The 27,117-nt window shown below is 37.9% G+C and overlaps 1 protein-coding gene across 2 annotated transcripts in view; it reads left to right on the top strand.

Moving 5' to 3' along the window:
• The first annotated feature begins 3,498 nt into the window (after positions 1-3,498).
• KDM5A (lysine demethylase 5A) overlaps positions 3,499-27,117 on the top strand; it is a 49,039-nt gene continuing 25,420 nt past the window's right edge. The window contains exons 1-13 of one of the 2 annotated variants that reach the window (XM_088141221.1): positions 3,499-4,279; positions 6,960-7,037; positions 8,308-8,430; positions 10,170-10,340; positions 10,747-10,881; positions 14,793-14,898; positions 15,880-15,968; positions 18,217-18,375; positions 18,958-19,077; positions 20,143-20,301; positions 20,956-21,137; positions 22,963-23,125; positions 25,954-26,073. In XM_088141221.1, the coding sequence (XP_087997347.1) occupies positions 4,103-4,279; positions 6,960-7,037; positions 8,308-8,430; positions 10,170-10,340; positions 10,747-10,881; positions 14,793-14,898; positions 15,880-15,968; positions 18,217-18,375; positions 18,958-19,077; positions 20,143-20,301; positions 20,956-21,137; positions 22,963-23,125; positions 25,954-26,073 (1,782 nt within the window). In that variant the 5' untranslated portion in view covers positions 3,499-4,102. The remainder of the gene's footprint in view (positions 4,280-6,959; positions 7,038-8,307; positions 8,431-10,169; positions 10,341-10,746; positions 10,882-14,792; positions 14,899-15,879; positions 15,969-18,216; positions 18,376-18,957; positions 19,078-20,142; positions 20,302-20,955; positions 21,138-22,962; positions 23,126-25,953; positions 26,074-27,117) is intronic. The other variant, XM_088141222.1, reaches the window with a different exon arrangement.

Here is a 27,117-nt window from a genome sequence, read left to right as displayed (position 1 = left end):
ATAGGTCACTTTAAGGTTGCCTGGCATCTCAAATTCCTCTTTTAGTGAATAACAATGTGTATCCCTTACTCCGGAGAAAGACCCTCATCCACTTCGTTGCAGTAACAAAAAGCTTGCGGCACAATATTGTCTCAGAGATAAGCATCAGGGAACTGCCCAAGTTACTGTCTTTTATCCTGTGATGTAGAAGTCAGCAGCACTGAACAGGATGGAACTTAATTTTCAATGTACAGGCAGAAGTGATCCTGTAGGTTACAGCTCAACTCTGCTACCTACCTTAAGGGATCGGTTGCTTTATCTCTCATGACTTTTCAAAAAATCTACATGGAACTGCTCAGTAGGATCACTTGAAGTTGTGGAGGAGGTATCATTGATATGTTGGTAACACCCAAATGTACTTTTCTTTTCAGTTGATTCAGATGTGATAAATGACTGTATTAAACCACTGAATGGTGGTGGATAATAAAATCAATAAACGGAAACACAATCCAAAAATGTGGATTCTGACCAGATTTAGCATCAGTCCTCCACATGGAACTGCATTCTTCTGAAAACCAAGTCTAGAAGACTGTATTGATCCTTTTTTGACCTTGGAGATACAGATTGGCTCTCTGGTAATCAGCTTTTTTTGCCAGTTTAAAGTGGTGTATAGTAGAATTACTACTCTAAATCTAGATTACAGTGGTCTAGTCCAGAATTTATCAGAGGATAAATAGCCCACTTCATTGATTTATGATCTGGTAAATTCTAGAATAGACTACTGTAAGGTGTTAATACAAGAAATGCATTTCAAGATACTTTGGCAACTGCAATTATTTGTGGGATATGGTTGTGAAGGTGTTATCTGGAACTGGGTTTCTGTCTATATCAACTGAGTGCTTGTTTCTGGGTTTAACTTATTGTTCTAGCTTTAAACTCTTCCTAGTGCAGGATTAGAATACTTAGACTTTCTAAAATGCTAAATTATGGGTGAGTTTTATATTGTGGCATTTTAATATTATTTTTCATTGTTTATTTTCATGTGGGAACCCCCTGAAAATTAGGCTTCACATTTATATAATTATATATATTTTCAGCTCATTTTTTCAAATGCGGTCCCTGCGAGGCTGTTCTCGTAAGAATGAAACATAATTTGTTCTGATATGCACTCCACTCTGAGTTTGGTAAATTTAATAGAATCTTTTGTCCTGTTTGACTAAAAATGGGAATTAACAAGCATTGGGCAGGCATGTGCTTAATTTGGTCCATCAACTGTGCTTAATTTGGTACCTCACAAGTTGTGTAACCCTCCATCTTTGAACACATTAACCAATTAATTATTGTCCTTAACAGTAAGGTTACAAATTGGCAACAGGTTAAATATAATCAAGGTTAATTGTAACTAAATATTATTAGCAATTATAAATGTCAGTAGCATTGCTCCTTCTCCTATAAAGCAGAACAATTCTCCTGTATACTTACTAGAAAAAGTCTAGGCACAGAACTTTTGTTATCTGAATTTTAGATTTTGTAATTGATGTTTTATTACTACTTCTATTTTATGATATTGTAATGTTACTATTTTTCTGGTAATTGCTCTATAAACAGTGTTGGAAGGTGGTTTATAAATCCTTAAATAAATTTTAAAAACTGGGTAGAAAAGATTATTTTTCTTTTTTACTTCATTGACAAAAGCAGAATTCTGGCACTGTGGAGTGAGCCTTTCCTGGAAGTGATACTTCCTTCCAAAATAAAGTGCATGATTTCTGGCAATTTAAGTACCAACCTAGCCCCAGATCTGTCTTGTTAGTAGTAAAAATATAACAATAAATGAAAACAATTGGCTGCTTAAAAGTCTTATCAGTGTTTAAGGGGTGAAAGTCACTGGTAACACCCCCATTTCATCTTTGTTGTAGAGTTGATCAGAAATGACAAGAAATGTTTTGTTTTATAGATTTGGAGACTTCTATAGGAAAGCACCTAGAAAATAAGTTTACTTTTTTTGGAACAATGGCCCCCTTCCTGATTTGAAGACACTCAACATAAGAAAGAGTTTGGCATTTCTCCCTCAGGGAATCCTTTTCAGGATAACAAAGAATGAAATCTCCTTTGAGTGGAGCTCAACTCCTTCATGGACATGTCAGTGTAGGGTTTTTTGTTTTTTTGGGGGCAACATTACAAAAATGGTTTCCTGTTGCTTCTGTAGGTGGTATCGCTTTCCTGGTGTAGCCTGTAGTCCTGGTGGTCTCCCAGCTAAGTATTGATCAAAATCTTTTCCCCACTTGCACTTAACTCCATTTTCTTCCTGCTGTGTCTGCATGACATTCCCTTCATCATGTCCTCAGCCCATGAGTGAGATAGAGGAAAGTAATCCTCAGTTGCTCTAGCGCTACAAGTAACATTTCCCCCTTATTCTAACGTGGTTAAGGATATAGGATATCCGTGAGGTGTGCACAATCTTCCATGACCTTGGAGAGAAGTCAAGCGACTGGCAGTGACTTGGAACAGAAGCAGGATAGAGATCAGGAACAGGAGGCACCAATTTCATGCTGGTGTAGTTTTCTGCTATTTAAAGGGTGGGTAAATAGTACTATAACTACAGTGACTCTATTTTCTTGGAAAAAATAAAGGACAAACCTGAAAAGGGGGAAAATCTGAAAGAGGCTCATCAGGATAAAAAAAAAGTTTATAACTTCACTTTATGAAGGAAAATTCAAGAGCAAAACCAAGAAAATAATTACATTGAATAAATCTAAAGGACACCTTTCTGAAATAAAGGGCTGTCCTTTATAAGGGACCTATTGTAACTGAAGAGCAGGAAAAGGCCCCAGGTCTCACTCTGCTTAGCTTTTTCAGAGCCACCAACCGAAACGGGTGAACCATCCAAGCCAGTTTTTTTTTTCCGGAAAAAGAGAGGGGAAAAAAATGTAATAATTCCAAGACACAATAACTAGTTAGGCTGCACAGATATTCTCCTCAGCTGGTAAACTGTTCTACGGCATGGCGTTCCAAGATGCTGAGGGAATGCTAATTACAGTACAGTTTTGAAAAAAAATCTCTCCTCTCGGGGACCCATCAACAGCAGCTCACCCCACGGAGTTCTCTGAGGGACTGCGAGGGGGCCAGGGAGCTGCGGTGCCGTATTTTTATGGCGGAGGGGGGCAAACGGTTACTGTGGAGACGGGGGTGGGTGGGGCCTATGGGAGCTCTACTGTACTCGGAGAGGCTAAAAGAGGCTTGTGGGAATTATAAGTGGGCGGAGTCCACGTTTCTCTGTGTCGGCGGGAGGGGAACGTAAAGATAACTGACGGGGCTTCTGAAGGTAGCTTGGCGAGAGAGCAGCGCGCGACGGCCAGTGGAAGAGCTCGCGGCCCCGCGAAGGTTCTACAAAAAGGGGCAGGGCAAAATCTATTCACAGAGAGCCCGAAAGGGGAAGCGAGCTTTCGGCACCGGAAGTTCTTGTTGTAGAACGTATCCGCCGAAAGACAGACGTGCGCGCGCACATAACACACACACACACACACACACACACACCCGTGCCCTCCCTTCGCTCTCCTCCGCGGCTCCGAAGGCCCCAACGCCGTTGAGCCCCTTGTAGCATTTGTTGGGGCATCATAGCTTCGTTGGACGAAGTGCTAAAGCGGATAACGCGGAGAGAAAGAAGAGAGAGAAGCGCTTCAGACCGGGGGAGGAGAAAAGCGGAGAGCCGGGACTATAAATTTTTTTTAAAAAAAAGACCAGCGGAAGGATATGATTAGTCGCTTCCGCAAGAAAGGGGATTTAACTGAGACGCGTCACTTCCGCTGAGCCTCAAGAAGGGGAGGAAAAGGAAAGGAAAAAAAACATACACACACGCAAAGCAGCAAATCCTTGCGGGGGGGCGAACAAAAACAAACGGGGGCCTGGACCGGCCGAGGGAGCCGCGGCCTGCCTTCGAGGGACTGCGCTGCTCAGGGGCCGGGATCGCCTTTGCTCCTCGCTGGGTACCGGGATGTCCCTCCGCCCCCCGGTCCATCTTTGAGCGGTTTCGCCTTCCCTCCCTCTCCCCCTCCCCGCCAGCCGAGCTCCCCCGTCCGGGTCCTGAGGCAGCGGCAGGGACGACGGCGCCGCCGACGCCGACGCCATGTCGGGGGACGACGACGGCCTCGATGGACCGCACTACGTGGCAGAATTCGTGCCTCCGCCCGAGTGCCCCGTCTTTGAGCCCAGCTGGGAGGAATTCAGCAACCCCCTCGGCTTCATCGGCCGCATCCGACCCTTGGCTGAGAAAACGGGCATCTGCAAGATCAGGCCGCCCAAGGTACGCCGGGCAGACAGGCCGGGCCTGCGGGATGGAGTGTGCGGGGTGATCTCGGGCATCTTCGGAGCTGGGTCTTCGCTCTGGTAGAAGTTGCTTCCCCCCCTCCCCGAGCTGCCCCACTGGCCGTCAGCCGTCCGCCGTCCGCCACCTCGGCCCTTAACTCGGATCGCGCTCGGCGAAAGGCGGTGAAGGAGGAAGGGGGCCTGGGCATTTCTCGAGGGTTTTCGACTTTTCCAAGGTCTTGGTCGTTCGCAGCAATGGCGCCTCTGTCACGATGGGCCGACTCTGAAAGAGAAGAAAAAAGAGCTCTCTGTCGATTCAGGCTTAACTTTGCTTACAGCCCACTAAGCCTCCCTTGAAACGCCTTGGAAAGCAAGAATGAAGTGGAAACGGAGGAACAAAATGCTAAGCGAGGAGGGATAAATTCTTTCTCCCAGGGAAGAATAGCGAGCTCGTATCACTGATGTCTAAAATACCATATCTATGATCAGTCTAGCCAGATGGCTTAACTTATCTGGGGTTGAAGGATTTTGATTTTGGATCGGTGTTGGTTATGAAATGGTGTGGTGAGCTGAGCTCTGTTAGTGCACGGTAGAAAGCGCTGTTGGCTTTTAAACTGTCCGGTAGCCTCCATGAAAAAACGCATCTGTGTCTCCTGTATCGGCCTGAGTTGACTATTTTTTCCTTTTTGTTATCTCTTTGTCTAGAATTATATAGTCCCAGTGGTGTTGTATGTGTCTCTATACTCATTTTTTCCTTATAAATGTTTTAAAAATTCTCATCTCAGTTTCTTTTTCTACTCTGTATTAAATAACTTCTGTAGGTTAAACTATCATGTTAATTTGAAGATGATCTTAAAAGAAATTAGAATGCATAGTCCTGAACAACTCTTTTTTAGTTTTTTAATAGACACTCCCCTTCATCACCCAAGGTCAGTCTAGATCAAGGCTTCCATCTTTGCTTCTTTTTCTGTGCAACAGCAGTTTTACTCTCCTTGCTCCCTTTTGCTCCAGAAGTGATGTGATCAGCTTGAGGTTCAATTCCTTTTTCCTTCTTTTCAATCTTCTACCCCAAGAATCTGGATAATGGGGAAAGCAACTATTATCACTGTAGTTGCCAGCTTTTTTCTTTGTCACTTAGCTATTAAGAATTATGATAATCAGGAATTTAACTGATGTTGACGGTGGAGTTCTAGGCTTCAGTTTGCAAGGCAAATTGCTTTTCAAGTATAAAATAATATTTATTTAAAATAAGGAAGCAACAATGGATAACAAAACATTCTTTGGGAAGTAGAAGTCTAAGTCATGCAGGTTCTCCAAGTGCAGGGATAAACTGCCATTACATTTGTATCTCTTGTGTTTTTTTCATTAGCTTTGTGTTTGGAATTCATGTATTTGGCCTTGTGACATTTTGCTCTAGAAGGAATGCTTATTTTTGGATCATGTCAAGTATATTAGATTATTTCATTCCAACAGATATTTCAATCATTCATGGTCTTACTCAGTTTAAATGTTTTGTTTTAAGTTCTTTAACACCTACATAATGGATAGGTTACATGGTCAAATAACAGCTTAAAAAGTAATAATCAGTAATGAATAACAGATGTTCTGATTCATATTATTTAAAAGCTTTAAATAAACTCTCATTCTATATGCATTCTATATGACTGACTGCATTGTAACTCATTGCATAATTATAAATACAGTTATGTGGAGAAATACTATGTTTTCTATTTGGTTTTTTTTAAACAATCATGAAGAGTAGCAATCACTTCTTTAAGATAAGGGGGGTTGCAAAGAAATGAGCAGCTGGTGAGTGACATGACATTTTTAGAGTATTTATAGATTTGTTATTTGGGTAGACATATTTGTAACACTTTAATTAGGGATATGCAAACAATTCAGTGCACTGATTGTTCTGAGCATGGAATAGGCAAATTTGCAGAGTTCAGGTACAGAAAGATGTGTTCTATCTGGACCTGGACATGAAACACACATTTTCTGGGGACAAGTGTTCCAGGATGGGAAATGGGAAAAGTCAAAAGTTTTTGATGGAACAAGGCAGCAGCTAAGGGAGGCACAGGGAAAGAAGGCACTGGGGAAATGGGGGGAGGGGCAGGTGAGCCAATTGAGTGTGCTGTGCTTGAAGTGTGGTGCAGTTATGGGTGAGGAAGATACTGGGAAGATCAGTGAGTGTACTGGTGCACTGGCCATGTGGAAGAGGGATAAGATACACCACCCTTGTCCTACTTACCATGCAAGATCCCTCTGGAATTTATCTCAGCCAAAATCCAGAACAATAAAAATACTTTAGGTTTTTAGCCAAAGTGTGTCATGCCCAAAACAATCAAGCTAAAGTTCCCAGAAAGTCAGACTCTGAATAGGGTTGCAGCATTGTAAATGGCTGGCTTTGTTCTAATAATTTTGGATGCTTTTCTTTATGTATGGTAATAAGCTATATGAGTTCTGGAGTTACTAGGATTAGGGCCATACATAATCTCAGTTGGCCTAAAAGCATCTTCATTTTGTAATACCATTTCTACCTGAAATATTTTCAACTTCTTATAGAATGCTTGCAAATCATTCAAAAATGAAAAAAAAATGTATGAATGATATGGTGTGTTTGTTGTTTTATTGAAGGCTTGTATTTTAAATGTAGCTTTCCTTGTTTTCCCCCTTAGGATTGGCAGCCTCCTTTTGCATGTGATGTGCAAAACTTTCGTTTTACTCCACGGGTGCAGCGCTTGAATGAACTGGAGGTAAGTTTCTAATCATCGGTATATGATCTATTTGTTTAGATTTTTTGGTGAGATTTTGTATTGATTGACTTGAAAAGCCCACACAACTTCTTACTGTTTCATCATGTGTATTGACATAATTACATAAAATATTTCTTCAAGTGTCTATGAATAAACTTTTATTTTATAGGTGCACATATTAAAGTCACCTATATGTCAAATAATGTCATGTAATCTGCTAGAGCTGTCTAATTCCTATCTGAATTTCTTTCTCAGAGCTTGTAGCTTTGTTGGGCATTCCTTGTTATGGCAGGAGGAGAACATAAGTGTATTCATTATTTAACCATTATTGCATTCCTGATGGTTCTGCTTTGTAGCTGTTTATGAATTAGAATGTAACACCAAGGCTCTGATTATGACCCCTGTATACTGCAGGGGGAATCTATAGGAATATATTAACCTGAAGCAGTTAAAGTAGTGGGGCTAATAAGTGAATCTTATCACTTCTGCATCATGTAGTAGGGACCACGTGAGGGAAATGCTAGGCAGCACTTGTGTTTCATGGATTTTGGTGGAACTTAATATTGGTAATGACCAATTCCACAGTAATGGTTTGAGGGAGATGAAGCTGGTTCAGACTTAATGTTAAACCATAGTTTAAGATTGAGAGATTATATTGTACTATTTTGCTCTTCTTCTAGTCTTGCCAGTTTTTGCTTTTATCTTTAGTTAACCTTGTCTTGTTGTTTGGTCTCAAGAAACATTGATTAATTTTAACTATGGCTTATTTCAAACAAGTGATCTTTAAAGTAGAGTTTCAGCTAATCATAATTAAGATTAACCATAGCTTTGATTTCAGACAATTTGATTAATTGCCCTTAATCCCCCTCCCAATAAAGGCGAGGGGGAAGCAACAGCTTTTGCCAAAGTCTCCTAAAATTTTCTTAAGAGGAACTAGAAATATGGAGATTATTATACAATTCTTTGTTGTACCTGAATATATCCCTCTGTTTTCATAATTCTTTAATGCTTTCCTCTGCTGTTGTCAGCCTTCACTAGAGCGTGGAATTTATTTATTCATTTATTACATTTTAAGACCCCTGACTTCATAGCATCTCCATAGGAAATTTGTGTTCAGATCTGTCAGAGATACTCAAATGTTTCTCTCTTTCATCAGCTGAAATTGCCTTTGTTCTGATGTTTCTGTTTGTTTTTGTTTGTTTTTCATGGATAGAAACCTATACATGTCTAATTTATATTATACCCTTTTGTTGGTTTGATTGATTAATAGGCAATGACTAGAGTGAAGTTGGACTTCTTAGATCACCTGGCAAAATTTTGGGAACTTCAAGGGTCTACACTGAAAATTCCAGTGGTAGAAAGAAAAATATTAGATCTTTATTCACTGAGCAAGGTAAGTGGGGAATCTGTAGTGGTTTGGTGGGCAAGTGGTGGATATATGAGCTAGCTTTTCCACTGTAGAAGGCTCATAGCCCTTTGGTAGAGGAAGTATTCACATTGTGGCCAGGATAGTCTGTAACATACATTAGTACATTCTTTGTGTACTCATTAGTAGTATACACAGTTGTAGGCCCTAGTGTATGACATTAGTACATTTCCAAAAGTTTATAACATACTGGGTTCGTATTGGAAAATCTGAACTACGCTAATCTTAAAAACTAGGTAGACTTAAATTCTGAAAAAAATATGAAAAGCTGGCTGTGGAGCCTTCACAAACACCTGTTAAAAGACAGGGAAGCGTTTAAGTTTGTTGGGGTGTCCTGAAGCTATTGCCATCATGAGAGGGAGGTTCAGGACTCCTCTACAGAACTCACTCCAAATGAGCAGAAAATAATACAATACTTTGATAATTACAGTATACTCAAAGTTTCAAACAGAATTTTTTTTCCTTGATCAGGTGGAGAAAAAGTAGCTAATGACTCTGATGTTTTGCATCTCTACATGGCTGCAAGCATTTTAGTATGTACAGAATAAATTCTGAACTCACAATAATTACATGAGAAACAAACATTAGATCCAACATTGGATTTAGCTCTTTCACACAGACATTTGTTCAACATGCAAAGATCATGATTTCCTAACTTTTGCAGTGGCAAAAAAAAAAAAAAAAAGTCAAGGACAAATCATAAACATTGTCAAATGGACAATTCCATGTAAAAATACCTAGGGCTAGATGATTTAAGAATTTAAAAGTACTAATTTGCCTAACAGCAAATTATTTCTTGGAAAAAAGGAACATCTCCTTTAAGCAGTCTTAGAGAAGTGATACACCATTGTAACATCTCAGTTGAGAAATTAAAGAATGACTGGATGGGGAGGGTAAGAGAAATGTTGAGATTAAAAGTCACTTTTGTTAGTTTACCATGAAATCAGTATATCAATAAAAACTTCCCAACATATTCTTAGCTTTTTTGTGATTTCTTTTAAAAGTGTTGATCTTTATTAGAGTGCCATAGTCAGTCTACATTAGTACTGCTTATTGTTGATCAAATCTTTGTCCAAGATTCTCCCCATCCTACATTTCACCTTCCTGCTTGCCTATAAATGTCCTGCTATTCCCTCTCCAGTACATGATACACTGTTACTGTTGCAGGATCCACTTGTTTAAAACAGAATTTTAGCAAAATCTAAATAGGAAATATATTAAGTACTGTATTTTAAAGCTGGCTTCTTTGGAATCAGCTCTGTTTTCACTTTTTTCAAGGCCTGTCCTTCAAGACAAATCTTCTGGTTGTTAAACCAGTGAGAGTGAGTGGAAGAGAACAAAACAGTCAAATAATAATGATGGCAGTCTTAATCTTGAAAGAACCTATACTATACATGCTATACTTTGCTGCCTTAAGGCTCTTGACATAAACTCTCATGTGAATTCCAGATCACCTGAATTAGATAATTGCAAGTTAAATTAATGTGTTTCAGAACATGAAGTTGTTTCAGGTTGTTGTGTGATTAAATGGCAGATGTGCAAACTGCTTAGCTAGTTCTGTACATATGTACATAGAGAGAGATTCTGGAGGAAGAAAAAAAAAATCCACTGTTATTTAAACAATGTTCTGAGTTTTATCACAGGTGCTTTCTTTGTATCTGATCTGTGATTTGTACTTACACATTTATTTTTAACATTTATTTCAGATTGTTGCCAGCAAAGGAGGGTTTGAAGTGGTCACTAAAGAGAAGAAATGGTCTAAAGTGGCTAGCCGATTGGGTTATTTACCAGGAAAAGCAACAGGTTCGCTGTTGAAGTCGCACTATGAACGGATCTTATATCCATATGAACTTTTCCAGTCTGGTGTCAGCCTTATGGTGAGAGGATTTTATTTGCAAGAGATTAAGTGTACACTTTTTTTTTTAGTGTGTACTAGGTTGACATGTTCTCATGTGCATTTACTTTTCTTAAAACTTCTTACTAATGAGAACCATATTATTTGGTGTTCTGGTGCCTATGTTCTCTTTGTGTATCTTTAGCTTGATTAGGATGGGGGCTTGAAAGAAAACCAAACTTAAAAAAGTTTGTTTTCCCCCTTGGCTAAATAAAAGCATTTGGGAAATCTGTTTATTTTAGATTTCATGGACAAATCTGTCCAAATGACATATGTAATATAATGTGTCCTTATTGGCAGGCCTTTCCCAGTAGTTATGCTCATTTTGAAACCAGAGTGATGTCCCAGAGTCAATCAACCTGTTATCCTTTTGTGCTGTGATACTTTAGGGCATCCAAAAGCCAAACTTGGACCTTAAAGAAAAAGTGGAAGTTGAGGACCTTGGCGCTGATGCTCAGTCTCCCCCAAAGCAGGGTACAAGAATGAATGTTGTACTGAAGAGAACCAGACGTGTCAAGTCCCAGGTACCCAGGCTATTGGCAGTGTAGTACAAAAGCATTAAAAATGCAACAGCCTTATCTGGTCATAAGATTTGTTTAAACATACCACAACAAGTCTTTTCAGTGTTAGATAAAAATGCAGTAATTGTGCAGTTTAACTAATAGTTCCTTTCTTTAGTTGACAGACATATTTAAAAAGCCAACAGATTTTATTTGTGATAGTTGTTGAGCTTTGCATCAGCATCATCTGGTATAGCATGGTGGTTCAACTACAAGCTGGGAAGTCTGATTTTCTCCTCTAAAATAAACTGTCTTAAAGGCCTTAGGCAAGCTAATATCTCTTAAACTTAGTTCTAAATATGCTGTTATATGTTATGACATAAACTATGAGATGATCTGTCTTATAACAAGTGAATATGTGTTTTAAATGTCAACATTTAGTATGACGTATACATCCATATTATTTCTAAGTTTGATATATATGCTAATTTTTAGTATATACAAATAGGCTTATGCTATATCAGCATAAATAGACAAGGAATTTGGGTTCTACTCAGACTTAATATTCAGATAATTTTTTTGGTGTGGGGAGTGATGAAGAATTTTAAGAATACATGGTTGCCAATTAAAGTAGGACAGTGCTGGCAGCAAGGAATACTTTCTAGACAGTGTCTGGTTCTTCTGTACAATTTCCCCAGACTTTGGTAAAATAACTATTTTCTTCAATATGGGTTAAGAGGTTTTCCATCAGAATTATGTGCTACCAAGAATTATTTAAATTCCACTCCCTTTCTGTTTGACTCAAAGAAGCTCAAGAGAAAAGTTGTGTCTAGCTTTGACCGCAAGTTCATTTCCCCACAATTGTTAAAACTTTAAGATCGATATACAATTAAGTTACTCAAACACAGAAATTGTATGTATAAGAATAATAGAAGGATCAGGCAAAAAAAGTGAACAAGGGTAGGCAAATCACAAACTGAAAGCTTTATGCTTTAATAGTCCTACATTCATTGTCAACATTTCATTCACATTTCTGAGAAAAAGTGATATTGATGTTTTGTATTTTTCCCTTGTTTATTTCCTCAAGAAGGTCAAAACTCTTTCATTATAGGTCTGTTTGTCTCCTAAACCAATTCTCAGGGTTCATCTTGTTTTGCAGCTGTTTTTGGAATTGGATATTTAAATTAGTTAGACAATTCCCAGCGGCATACTTTTGTAGATTAGAGTGATTTTCCCCAGAGTCTACTTAAGTTTCCTTTCAGGCTTAAGGCTAAAAGTAATTTTTAAAAATCTTTTCAATTTTTTAAATCTGGATTTTATAAATCTATAGCCAGATGCATTTGTTTTGAGACATGTGTCCTTTAAAGCTATGAGTCCTTTAAATGTACTAGTTAAGGCTGCGACAGATCATTTTTGTGTCTAGCATTTGAATGGCCATTGTTCCCAAATTTGAAAAGTGCATGAAATACTCAAAATAATTCCAATTATGTTAATATAGCCTTAATAGTAAAATGTTAATAGTTTTAACAGACATCTGCACTGTAACTTTAAAGGCAATTCCAACAAACAGTCAAAATAGGCAACAGTAACCCCACCCCCCACTCCGAAGAATATAATTAAAAAATTAAAAACCAACACAAGTTATGAAAAGGATAACACTGCCATACATCAGAAGCATCTCAGAAACAACCAACAGACTATTACAACCACAGCACACTGTGGCTGTCAACTAAAGCCTTCCAAAACATCTTAAGTAAACCAAAAGACCCAGTAGCCTAAGAAGAAATATAGGAGTCATCTGCAACATACAGTATAAGGACTGTAACAGCTACTATGTAGGTCAGACAGGCAGAAGACTAGCAGAGCACATCCATGAACACCAGCAAGCAGTCAGAAGACACGATGAAAACTTCTTAATCTCAACACGTGGACAAACTTAACCATAGTTTCAACTGGGAGACTGTCAGCATCTTAGACCAAGCTAAATCCAGAAATGCGAGGGAATTCCTGGAAGCTTGGTGTTCAGACAAGGCAGCCATCAACAGGCTCTATCAGCCATCAACAACATTTACACACACTTCAAAAGAGACAATAAAGAGGAAACAAAAAGACCAGAACACCTTTATCACCAGACAAACAATCAAGCAGTAAACAATACCCTAATCAAAGAACTACCAACTCAGACAAACAGTCAAGCAAAAGTCTAATCTAGGAACTACCAAAGAAAAAAACAGCTCCCCCACCAACACTGACAAGGCAAGCTACTGTATACAGACAGAATACAAACCCCACTCCCTTCTAGCACCGAAGATGTTACCTAGACAGGTAACAAAACGTCTGCAAGAAAACAACCAAGCTCAGAGAACTCCAAGGACTCCATAATTAAAATATCAGGATACTTCCCCAGTAATCTTTGTGCCACTTTTTTCATCTCCTTAATACACAGTTGCTGTCACTATTAGCTTTAATTGGCATTGTTTTAGAATAGAAGTAGCCAGGCTCTGACCTTGCACTTCACACCAAGCTATAATGTAGCTTGTTTAGTTTTAGCTTAATGTATTTTGAGAATTCAGCAAAAATGGTTATTTTATTTAATAACCCATGGGAAACCTACTGTGCCCAGGATCATGTCAATACTGGGTTATATGCACAGTATGTCTTGGAATAAAATTGCTACTGATGTACTTACTGCATTTAACTCATTGTGCATAGATGATATTGCAGTTTGCATCTTACAAGATGATTTGTTATATTAGTGTGATTTGAATATTCAGAACTAAATTAAATGGTTAAATATTTTCAGAAATACTTGGCTTGTGGACAGAATTATAAACTTATTTCAAAACATTAAGAACCAGCTAAACAATTCTGTATATCTGACTCTGAATTTCTGTGTATCTGACTGTGAATTTCTGTATATAGTATCTGGTTGTGAAATTGATCAAATTTTGTTTATTTCTTGTTACTGTTATAACTTAAGAATAGAGTACAATATTGATACTTTAGTAAAACAGGCAAGACCCCCACATTTTACTAGGCAGCAGCAGTTTTTTAAAATTTGTAGTTGCTAATGGATTTTTCCCTTTCTGCAGGTTGAAACAAAACAGGTTTTTAATCTTTCTCTTTTTAAGCAGTAACTAAGTTGTGGGGGGAAAAAAATCAGATCATAGTAAAATGAAAACCCTTTAATCTGATTTTTTTCTGAATCTCACTTGTTTTCTTCCAGTACTCCACACATTAGATGATCTTTTCACACCAGGAGCCAGTTTATTTGGATTTTCAGCATTTTCTTAAGAATATGACATTAAACACTTATTTAGGAAATCTATTAAAATATTTACACCTGTCTAAAGGAAAACAATTATTGGATGTATAAGGAATTGTAGATTAGAATATCTTACCACATAGAAGAAATAGAACAGTTGATGCTTATTATGGGTTACAGATACTGTATTTTTGCTGATGTGGTACATAACAGAATATATATGCCTTCAAGTCTAAATCAAGCAAATTAGTAAGATATAAATGATAGTAAATATAATATCAATAACTTTTATTCTTGCTGTTTGTTTCAACATTTTCCTTTAATAAATAGTATCTTTTTTCCCCTAACCATTTGGGGAATTTCTTTTTAAAAAATATATTACTAGATAGTCTCAGTATGTAGAAATATGTAATTTAATTATCTTCTGCTATTAGTAGTTTGGATGCCATGCCAAGAAAGGTAATTTGTATCCTTGTTCTGAAACATGTTGAAGATGGTGGTAGAAATTAAAATAATGTTTATCCTTTGAAGTGCCTTAGTAGGATTGATCTTGAAAAAGATCCTGTGAAAGTTGAATTTGATCCAGCTCATACTTCTTAGTCATCGGGCATAGAAAGTAAGTACTTTCAGCCTAAATACTAATTGTGAGTTTATGTAATTTTGTCTTTAGGCAGAGGCAGGAGAGATGAGTAGAAATACTGAATTGAAGAAGCTCCAGATATTTGGAGCTGGACCAAAGATGATGGGATTGGCATTGGGGACAAAGGAAAAGGAAGGTAAGACTGCAATCCAAATTAACTATGGACTTTTTATTGCTGGGAATACAGAACTTTACCCCCATTGGTTCATATAACTTCTTAACAACTGGTGCAATGTTATGTCTAGGGTATTTTCAGTCTTGGTAAAATGTTTGTCTGGTAGCTTCATTTAGAGTTGTAAATATTGGATATTGCACAGTTGTGGGTATGTAATTGTCATTTCTCAAAGCAAATGCAAAATGAATTATTGTGAGGTGTTTAAGACAACTGAATAGTATGGTGCTCTCTGATAAACTCTGTATTCTTGGTTTAACAGAGTAATGAGGTATCTGTTAAATTGTGAATGGGAGTTTACATATGTGTGGAATGGCATTGCATAGGCATAAAATAGTGAATGATCTAGTAAATTAAGGATTTATTGGAGTTGGGAAAGATGCATTGCTGTACATCCAATTTAAATTTAATTGGGAAGAATTAGGTAAACGTTATTCTCTTGGCGTAGGGTTGTGGATACTTATGATATTCTACTTGTGAATCTGGCAACTGCGGGGCAAAAAGAACCTCCGCAATTATATATCTGGATTGGGTTTTCTCCATCCAATCTAGAAACATTGCTAGACATAGATTTGTATGCTTTGGTCTGACAATTGTGATCCCTAGATGTCCAGCTTTGCAATGGAAAATAGGACTGGTTTGTACACTATTCCATGTTAAACAATATTAAGGGGAAAAACTACAGATCTGTCCTACTCATATTCTTCTGACTTCCATTTTTTTAAAGACATGAACCTTTGAGCTGATAAGAAAGAGAAATAGTTTTAGATTCCATTGGGAAAATGTTTTGTCGTTGCAGCCATGTGACTGATAAGTCTTGGGTCTATTGCTTAATACATTCAAAACTTGTGGCATACATCTAATAATTAGCTTGTGTTGGCTGCTGTATTCCAGATACCAGAAAGAATTGTTGTGATTTATGCAATACGGCATTCTCTTTTTCAGATGATATACCTCGGAGACGCAAAGGTACCAGATCTGAGGCTTTTGGTATGCAGATGAGGCAGCGGAAAGGGGCGCTGTCTGTCAACTTTGTAAGTTTGCTCTACAGCATGTCAGTCATTGATACACTGCTGCTTGGAAGGTGTAGGTAAAGGAATAAGAAAATAAAATGCCTACATTTTACTAAAATTGCTTGAAAATTAGGGAAGTAGTATCTATCGCTGTGCTTATGAACTGTAGTTCAGTGTCAAAACTTACAGTTCAGCCTAAGTTGTTGAAGTCCAATTTTTACTCAGACTAAAGCTCTAGTTTGTACATTATCTTCCCAAGAACTACTGACAGTATGAAAAATGTTAACATTGCAAGTATTGGTTGCAACTAAAGTGTTGGACAGCTACCAAGTTGTGCCTGTACTAGTCTTGAGGTTTAATTATCACTATGCTTATGGCTGGGGAAGATTATTCAGTTACTAGTTTTCTACATTGTTGTCTTTTAGATCATTATTACTGTATGTTACCAATATTTCATTTCAGATGCCTATGTGAAATGAAATCAAAATATTCCCCTTCCAAATTATGGAACCCATTAATATGGATCTTACACAGGTAGTCCTTGTTTAAAGACAATCATTGGGACTGGCAACTCCATTTTTAAGCAACGTAATCATAAAGTGTGATGTCACGTGACCATGCTGACTTATGGCAGTTGAAGCAGTTCTGGTTGCTGCTGTTAGGCAAACCCACATGGTCATTAAGTGCAATGTCACGTGATTGCTATTTGCAGCCTCCTGCTGGCTTCCCCATTGACTTTGCTTTTTGGAAGCCGACAGTGAAAGTGTTGTGATCATGTGACCGTGGGATGCTGCAACCGTCGTAATTGTGAGCTGGTTGCCAAGCACCCAAATCACGATCACGTGACCATGGGGATGCTGCGATGGCCGCAACTACAGGGACCAGTTGTAAGTCTCATTCAGCGCTGTCATAACTTCAAATGGCCATTGAACGAGTGGTTATTAAACTAGGACTACCTGCACTAAAAACAATGAAAAATATATGAATTTGTATTTCATCTAGATACAGTTTTCTAGTTTCTGATCCTACCTGAATGATGTAACTCTAACTGAATATTTAACCTGTTGTAATTAAGAATCATTGGACTATTGTGTTTTGAATTATTTATAATAATGATTTTGGTCTGGTTTGTGACTTTACAGGTTTTTAAAGATTGAAATCCAGTATATGCTTACTTGATTTCTGTAAGCTCCTGGACTTCCGAATAGAGATGTTTCTGTCTGATTGAATCAAGTTGTTTAACTGTTAGGCTGAGCTTGGCTTTTAGGTTGCAAAGAATTTACTGTGGTTTGTTTAGTTTTGGCCTACTACTGTGTAGTGTGAACTCAGCTGTTATGGTTAGTAAACCATGTATTACTAACTTAGTATGGCTTGTGAACCAAGTCTTCGTGGCTTATTTAACAAACCAATAGATTGTCAGAACAAAGAAAAGGTATAAGGCACAAGTCTAAACATAATTTGCTTTCTGAATAGAACATTGTGTTCCAGTATGAGCTAAGATTTATTAAAGAGCACTATCCTTGAGTTTAGAAATTCAGCTCTGAAATTCTGACATTGGTAAACTTCTTGCTGAAGATTACAAAATAGGTTACACAAATAGAATTAATTTCTTCATTAAAATGTACCAAAATTCAGAAATGCAACTAACATTGGCAGATCCATGCACAAATATTTCATTAACATAAAGATAGGGGAAACAGATTCTTAACTAAAGTTTGTCCATAGGGGATGTTTGGGGATTTGTAAAACATGTTAACATTGAGCTGTTTTTTATGTATGAAAACAACCCATTTCAAGTGTCCAACAGGCCATTTTGAGCATTTTGGAAGTGCTTATAGCTTGGAAAACAATGTCTTATCCTCAAAATATCTGAAATGCCAAAAGCAACCTATTTTTCCCTTCGAGCAGGGACATTATGAATTTCAAATGGTTCACATACCTCCCGTGTTTAAAAATAACTTTGTGGGAGCTATAAGTCCAAATCTGTTAGGAAGAGAGTGCTATTTTTCTATCTCTAACCTCAATAACAACTCTCCGTTTTATGTGCTTGTTTGCCTAGGAAATACATTTGTGATTACTTTAGAATTGGTATGGGAGCTGATGCAGATGGACAACTCCATCCCTCATCACTGTTCACTGTGGAGAACCAGATGTTTCCCATGTAAACTTTGGAAACTGCTGCTGCATAAAGGATAGAAGCGGGTTTACGTAGTAACTGTTGGATTATGTATAAATGTCATGAGATTACAAGAAATTTACTTTTCTCCAGGTTGACTTATATGTCTGCTTGTTTTGTGGTCGGGGAAACAATGAGGATAAATTGCTGCTGTGTGATGGGTGTGATGACAGCTACCACACTTTTTGCTTAATACCTCCTTTGCCTGATGTTCCTAAAGGTGACTGGAGATGCCCCAAATGTGTTGCTGAGGTACAGTTTTTCTGACATATACAGCATAGCACAAAACTCCTGTATTGCCAGAGAAAAATGGATGGCTTATTTCATTCATTCATGTGCATGTACACACATATGCACAAGGAAGCCTCTGTTAATTATGGCTTTCTGTAGCAAATGTAGTAATATGTGGCATTTGGTGCATTATTTTTGTTTCTTCCTGTTAGAAGAGGCATCTGCAAAATAATTGTATAAGACTCGGAGAGGCATTAATTTCAGCTTGTAGCTGAAAAAAAATGGTGGTTTTAGTTTAGTTGTAGATGTTACTAAGGAAGCCATGGTAGATATTTGTCTCTGTTCAAAGCTCACAAATTGAGCTTAGTTTGTTTCTTACCTTTCTTATTCTACATATAATGCCCTGCAGTAAGTGCAGGGTTCAGATTTTGAAAAACATGTCTGCCTGTTAAATATTCTAGTCGGCCTATCTTGCTTAAATTCCAATCTAGAGTTGTTTCATCCGTAGAAAATAATGAAAACTTTCTTTTTCTCAAAACTTGGTGAATAAAAGATAAGATATCATCTGCTATAATAAATGCTACTTTTTCTTCCTTCTCCTAGGAGTGTAACAAACCACGTGAAGCCTTTGGATTTGAACAAGCTGTTCGAGAGTACACCCTCCAGAGCTTTGGTGAGATGGCAGACAACTTCAAGTCGGATTATTTCAATATGCCAGTCCATGTAAGTGGGTCATTGTTAATATCTTCATGAGAGCAGATTACATGTACATCCTTTTGTACTGAGAGGTATGGTGAGATTCAGCATCATGCAGTCCAAGTGTTCCTGTAAGCTATCTCAAATCTGCAAATTGCGGAGAGTTTTATGAATAACTTATTTAACAATTGGTATATTTTTACAACTGTGCTTTTAGTTATGTTTTTAGAATTACATTAATTTTACAGAAATTAGAACATGGAAGTTGAGTTTTTTTAGAACAGTGTGGATTATAGATTGTTAATGGTCAGGAGTATCTGAGAGCTCATTGGTGTGGTTGTATAAAATAAAATTTACCTCTCCAAGTTGACAGACTTTTGTATACAAATATCTTATTTTCTTTCAATCAAAATCCAGCTTTATCATAGTTTCATAAAACTTTGAATTTGACCATATAAACAAAACTTGCCAGAGCAAAGTTTTTCCTAACTCACACATCTTATGAACCCTATTATTCATAAGATGAATTCCCATCTTATGAACCGTATTGTTGTTATTACTGGATTAATATTCTATCTTTATTTTGTGCAAATTAGTACAGCATACATAAAGCTCCTCTCTCCTGTTTTTGCCATAGCAACCACAACCCTGTGAGGTGGGTTGGGTTGAAAGAGAGTGACTGGTCAGCTTTCATGCCTAAGAGTGGACTAGAACTCATGGTCTCCTGGTTTGTAGTCCAGCAGCTTAAACACTGGACCAAACTGTTGCTTCTGTAGTCTATGAATCTCTGGATTAAAGTGAAAATAACTGCCATAGAACTCCACTCGTATTTCCAGCTGCCTTCTGTGAAGAATAGCACAGGAACAAATTACATTAAAATTTTCTAAAGCCCAAGGAAAATGTACTGGTGCTTTCTTTTTATCTCTTTTTATCAATTAGAAGTACTGTCCCTACAACATGCATTAGAATGCAAACAATTTTTAAATGTATGCTGAGGAAACTAACACTATTGAAGTGCTTGGTTTAATTTATAATGGCTTGCAAACTTCAAAGCCTAAGATCCTCTTGACAGTTTTCTCTTGGGCTTTTCAGATGGTTCCTACAGAATTGGTGGAGAAGGAATTTTGGCGACTTGTGAGCAGCATTGAAGAGGATGTAATTGTGGAATATGGAGCTGATATCTCATCCAAAGACTTTGGAAGTGGCTTTCCTGTAAAGGATGGGAGGCACAAGCTAATGCCGGAAGAGGAGGTGTGGCCAGGATATATAACCTGATGTGGTTTTGCATGCCAGAAAGCAATCTCTTAACTGGGTTTAGGCTTAATGTATTTAATTTTTTTTTCCAGTACTGAGAAGAAATAAGAGCTTTAAGATATAGTTTAGTGTTTTTTCTGTTATTCTGTTGGATGTAATCACATCTGGCATCAGCATGCTGGAATCCTATCAGGGCTGAATGATGTGGTTGAGCTGTATTGCACATTGCTGAGCAGAGTTTTCAGCTCATGTATGTGTATTTGGCATTTAATGACCCTGTCTTGTAGGGTATTCATATATCAGGGATGAATTCAATGCAGTGAACATGCTAGGATGTGGACACTGGTAATTCTGCTTTGGATGGCATACTTTAGCCAACTAATAAGTGTTAGAGTGGTAGTACCAGTGTTCGTGGTGGGGGGTAGGGAGTGCAGAGGCAAGAGTAGGATATTCTCATATTGCTTATTGAATGCAACTGGCCTGGAGCTGGGCCCTAAACCCATAAGACAGGGTTTACAGTGAGGCAGAGCATTATGGCATAGCAATGAAATATAAATTCTAAAAAGTGTGAAATATTTGTTCTGGTTTTTTGCAGTACATTGATTTCTTCCTGGTCACTTCTTTTATGGACTTTGTTCTTTTTGTTGGCAGGAATATGCTCTTTCTGGTTGGAACCTGAATAACATGCCAGTCCTGGACCAGTCTGTCCTTGCACACATTAATGCTGACATTTCTGGCATGAAAGTGCCTTGGCTTTATGTGGGAATGTGCTTTTCTTCTTTCTGTTGGCACATTGAGGATCACTGGAGCTATTCCATCAATTACTTACATTGGTATGGAGTGTGTGATATGGGAGATGCATGTATGGATGCCCCCCATGATAATGGATTGGCATATTTCTTATTTTTTCAGCAAAGTGTAAATCAGTTATTTGCACAGGATTGAAGAACAGGCATTTGCCTCAAGCGTATGAATAAAGTGTGGGAGTGGACATGCATGCTCACAAGCCACATTGCTATATGCTAGTGTTTAAAAATGTGTTCATGTGAATTGTGGGAAATCAGTAAGAAAGCTGGAAATTAAATCATCTGATTGTGCTTATACTGCTATCCACAGTTGGGCTCCCTTTTTATAGCTGTTTTGCAAATGTTCATGTTCTTAAGTATGAAGATTTGTCCAAGTAGCTGGGAATATGGATATGAGACAGATATGGGACAAAAACAGCATTGACTGCATTTTTGGATGATCTCTGGCAGAAGCAGGATGGGCGTAGTGCATCCATCCTTGCTCTTCTTGAACTCTCAGCGGCTTTCGATATCATCAACCATGGTATCCTTTTGGGTCGGCTTGGGGAATTGGGGGTGGGTGACACAGTTATGTGCTGGTTCACCTCCTTCTTTCAGGGCCGGTCCCAATTGATGTTGATAGAAAGTGAGAGGTCCAGCCCACAGCCCCTCTTTTGTGGGGTGCCACAGGGTTCGGTACTCTCCCCGCTCTTTTTTCGCATCTACATGAAACCGCAGGGTGAGATCATCTGCCACCATGGGATGAGGTATCATCAATATGCAGATGATACTTCTCCATCCCAGGTGTTTTGAGTGATGCTGTGACCACCTTTTCGTAGTGCCTGGAGGCTGTAGAAGCCTGGATGGGGAACAATAGACTTCAGCTGAACCCTGGTAAGATGGAGTGGCTGTGGGTATCCAGGAGTTTACTATCTTTGGTCTTGGATGGGGTGGCATTGCTCCAGACAGACCCAGTGTGGAATCTGGGGGTCCTCCTGGACTCACAACTCCTGCTTGAGGAGCAAGTGGCAGTCATGGCCAGGAGGGCCTTTGCTCAACTTCATGTTGTGTACCAGTTATGCCCTTTTCTGGATCGGGAGGCCCTCTGGTCAGTCACTCATGCCCTAGTCATCTCCCATATAGACTATTGCAATGCGCTCTGCATGTGACTTCCCTTGAAGAGTATCCAGAAGCTACAACTGGTTCAAAATGTGGCTGTGCGGGCAATTTTGGGTGCCCCAAGGGTGGCACATCTAACACCTTTGCTACAGGAGCTGCATTGGGTGCCAGTTTGCTTCTGGGTCCAATTCAGGGTGTTGGTTATTACCTTTAAGGCCACACACATCAGGTTACCTGAGGGACCGTCTCATCTCCATTAGATCGACCCATTCCACTTATCCCCTGGCCAGGCAGAGAAGGTATATTATGGACCCGTCTATGAAAGAATGTGGACAGGCGGGGCCCAGGAGAAGAGCCTTCTCTGCCCTTGCCCCGGTCTATAAGAGAAAAATGGTTCAAAAGAGAAAGTACATATCTAAGCCGGAAAATATTTCAAATACATGGGAAGGACAAAGTGTTGTTGATAGGCCTTTTCAGATGTGCAGAATAAATACTGTGTGTTGAATGTTTTTTTTTTTAATCATTGTATATAATTTGGTTAGTGTGCAGTTAAATTATGGAAAAGTATTGTAGCTCTATTCCTCAAGTCTTTGCAGAAAGTTAATGAACAAGTTGTCAACCTTTGGCCTGAAGCATCTTGTTTTTGGCCAGGTTCCAGTAATGTTTTAAAAATATATTTGCTTGTATTCATTGATTATAGTTTCAGTAGAACATGCTTTATACCATGTGTTTTCTTTTGGATAATGGATTATAGGGGGGAACCGAAGACGTGGTATGGAGTGCCTTCTCATGCAGCAGAACAACTAGAGGAAGTTATGCGAGAATTAGCTCCTGAGCTGTTTGAGACACAACCTGATCTTTTGCATCAATTAGTCACCATCATGAACCCCAATGTTCTCATGGAACATGGTGTACCTGTAAGTAATGCAGAATATTTCTCCCTCTATAAATTTAACAACTTCTGCCCCATATAATAAGTTAGTTAGAAGATAATTGTTTAAACATTTCAGTTCATCTTCAGGTTCAATTTACTAGATAGAGAGTGCATTGGTAGATCTTACAGATATTCTGTTATCATTGGTTTCCTGAATCACTCTTTATCTTTCAGTACTGTTATTTGTAATGCCCTTTAAGGTTAGAATCTGAGTACACTGCTTTATAGTGATTTCATTCCTCTTTGAAAAAGCTGCTTCAGAGAATAGTGTACCTGTCTTTAGAGAGGGTGGATCTGGCCATAGTACTACAGTAAACCTTAAATTTAGTAGACTTTGGATACAAGGGCAAAATCGATTCATACAATGTATGGTTCTGTGCATGCCTAAAATTCTATTTGTCATTTTACATATATCTAAAATCTCTTTTAGATTTAACAGAATTCTACTTTAATAGATACCCATTCCCCCATAGTGCATTAAATTGAGGATTTATTATACAAGCTTTAATTATATAAAGATTGAATTACTACAGTATGCTTTACTGGGGGCTACTTGGTGGTGGGGAGGAAATAATAATACCTGGTTCTCAGTGCAAGCTAGAATTTTAACCAGAATTGGTTTGGGGAGCTTCTTTTATGACAATTTTTCTGGTTTTCATTTATCCTTGAAGGTTTAAATGGATCATGATGATGTACAGTGATGCTTAAAAGTTTGTGAACCCTTTGGAATTTTTAATATTTCATCATAAATATGACCTAAAATGTGATCTGTTTTCCACACAAGTCCTAAAACTAGATACAGCTTTGGCTTATTTTTCTCAATGAATAAATGAACAAGCATAACGTGTTTGACTCGTTTTGTTTAATTAGGTTCTCTTACCTAGTTTTAGGACTTGTGTGGAGAAGAGATCATGTTTTAGGTCATATTTATGCAAAAATACTGAAAATTCAAAGGCGTTCACAAACTTTTAAGCACCACTGTCACTGAAGAATCATCTCCTTCCATATAAGACTACTCATTAAAATCTTTTTAATCAGTCATTAGGCTTGCCTAGTTGATGGCAATGTTAAATGATACCTGGATGAGGAGTATTCTTCAGTGTTGAACCTGTTATGACTTTAGATTTTTTGGGTGTGTATGTTAAAGATTTGTTAGCCACTGTGAATCTTTTTAGTGGAAATATAGGATACAAATATTTAAATAAATGCTCATAGCTGAAGTGATAGCTTTCATTTCCAGTTATGTAGGTGTGACTGTTGTGACCATGTAGTATTCTACATAAAAGTTGCAGTTCACACAAGTGATGCTGATTCATTTATAAGTTGCCTCAAGATCTAGGCACTGTACAGTAAATTGCTTTGCTACAACTGAAGCAATGTTGTTTTTTAAAGCATTCAAGTTTTCAGAAGAAGTATGGGCATGTAACATAGATATATGATTATCAATCTTTTTTAAAATGGGCATATTCTGGAATTTAAAAATGTTGCAGACCTGTAAAGCGGTAGTCAAATCTATTTTGTACTTTATCAGCAGTTTCTCTATTCTTTGTTGGGACAAAATGATGTATATTGCATTCCAAAAACTTTTAACCTTTAGGTAGGACTAGACAACCTTGTGACCCGTTGGGTCATCCTTTGAGAGAAAAGTAGTGCAGTCTGATGTGATCAGAATGAACATTAAATTTTAGGCTCACCATATTTGTTTTACCCCAATGCTGGATGGTCCTGAGATCATCTAAGAAGAGTATATATTATAAATAGAAAAATAATTGTAGTGGCAAATGAACTTCAGTAAAAAGTCAGTGTTTACTTGCCTAAACAGATAAACAGAATGACCATGAGCGGGCAAAAAAGCAGTGGGAGCGGGAGCGACTTGCAACTTCCTGCCAGCTTCCCCATTGACTTTGCTTGTGGGAAGCTGGCAGGGAGCATCAGAAATCACAGTCATGTGACTGCAGGGATGCCAGAACAGCCACAACTTTGCAAATAAAACTGGTCAGAACATCACGGAAATTTCAGTTCCACAGGAGTAATGGTCCCAGATTTTTTACACATTCTTTATAGCAGATTTTAGTTATCTTGATTTAAAAATTGTTGCAGTATAATGCGCCATTTGGGCTAACTTGAGGGTACAGATAGACAAACAGATGAACACAATGAGAGTTTTAGTAGTATATAGATTTCACTAACAGGTAGAGGAAAGATGTTTCTTTAGAAATCTGTAGCATGGGATTCAAAGTACATGTAAAAATGAAATGGAACCTCTTTTATAATCTGTGCCAGTTGAAATAGTTGCCTGCTGAATAGACTCTCTGAAGGCTTGGGGAAATACAGGAAGAGATGATGTGCATGTGATACAGGAAACGTTCAAGCACATGTTAGATTTCCCTGGCAGGAAAATCTAACATCTAGAAAATATCTCATGGTCATTCAGAATAAATGGCTGCCATGAAGTAGGTCTTGCCTGCCAACAGCACGAGTGCTGCGGTAGTTATGGCCACTCCCAAAGCACTGATTTATCAGCAGGCAAACTGGTGGGTTGTTTCTAGCTGTCTGTAGCCACCCAAGATATGCAGTATCAGTTCCCAGCTTATTTTTATCCACTTTCTCAGTAAATGAGCATATTTATAAACAAAGCAGTGACCCATAGTCAACCACCCTTTCTCTAAGTAGTAAGGGTATCCAAGAACATTCTTGGAAATAACATTAATTTGTTAGCAGTTTTGCTGGTTGCTTAATTCTACTTTGGAAAGATTGTTAATTGTGTAATAATTACGTTTTTTTCCCAAATTGCTTATTTCTTGTTATTAGGTATACCGGACCAATCAGTGTGCTGGTGAATTTGTTGTGACTTTCCCCCGTGCCTATCATTCTGGGTTTAATCAAGGCTACAATTTTGCTGAAGCTGTGAACTTTTGCACTGCTGACTGGGTCTGTATGCGCCAAGCATAACCTAGATTATGACTGATAATTTTCCTGGGCAATAAAAAATGATATTATATTGATGAGGGAAAGAGAAAATAAATAATGTTCATCTGAAAGATACTTTGGCCAAACTTTAATCAACTTAGTTTGTAAGTTGATTGTGTTGGATTGATATGATTTTAGCCATTTGTTAATTGGCTTGTCAGTTTGTGTTTGTCTTTAGTTTCTTGTTGCTAGTGTGGGGCCAGGCAGACAATTATGATAATAATTTGACATGAAAAAGTTAAGTTTTTACTTAACCTCTTTATGTGCACTCCTTATTTAGCTCCTTTGTACACTTCACACTCTTCATATTTCCCAGTCATTATATTCTGATAAATATTTACAGATTATAGAATGATCAAAAACAGTTTTAAAACAATACTCTCTTCAGTCCAAAACCTAGGAACTTGAAATCTTGCAACTTTTCTAGCAGTTGTGAGAGGTGATATTTGGGTTGGTATGTGGGGGTTACTCCATCCATTTGGAAGTTAAATCTTAGGCATTTGAGATAAATAGAAATATGTTCATTAATAATTTATTGGGTCTAAACTAAAGTCCATGCATTGCTTTGGAGAGTATATGAATTGGCTATTCTATCAAGTAGTCCTATTTTTGTGCTGCTTGAAGTAAGCAAAATTATATTCACCAAAATAATGTACAGAAGAGGCATCTTATGCACTATATTTGCATTTGGCAAGCGGATAGAACTAAAATATGAAAATAGACAAACATCAACATTGTAAATAAAAATAGCTTGCAGAAAAAGTTTATCTCTTAGTTATGATGAATAAAGAGAAGTTCTCATTTTATGAAACCATTTTTAAAGATGTTATATTAACTGCCTATTAAGTAATATGCAGTAGGAATCTTACTGAATGAACAAACTTGCTGTTGCCCTACGTCTATATTAAAACATACTGATCACAGTATTACTGTGTCATCTGATTTAAAAATGAAATCTATTGCTTTAATTGCTTAAGATTTTCATGTGTGGTGGTGGTGGTGGTG

This window comes from Python bivittatus, unplaced genomic scaffold (assembly GCF_059951505.1).
Source record: "Python bivittatus isolate LINGU-HERP-01145 unplaced genomic scaffold, Pbiv_v1 ctg000330_np1212, whole genome shotgun sequence".
NCBI classification, from domain to species: domain Eukaryota; kingdom Metazoa; phylum Chordata; class Lepidosauria; order Squamata; family Pythonidae; genus Python; species Python bivittatus.
The sequence above is the reverse complement of the archived record's forward strand: the minus strand, read 5'-3'. Positions and strand labels throughout refer to the sequence as shown.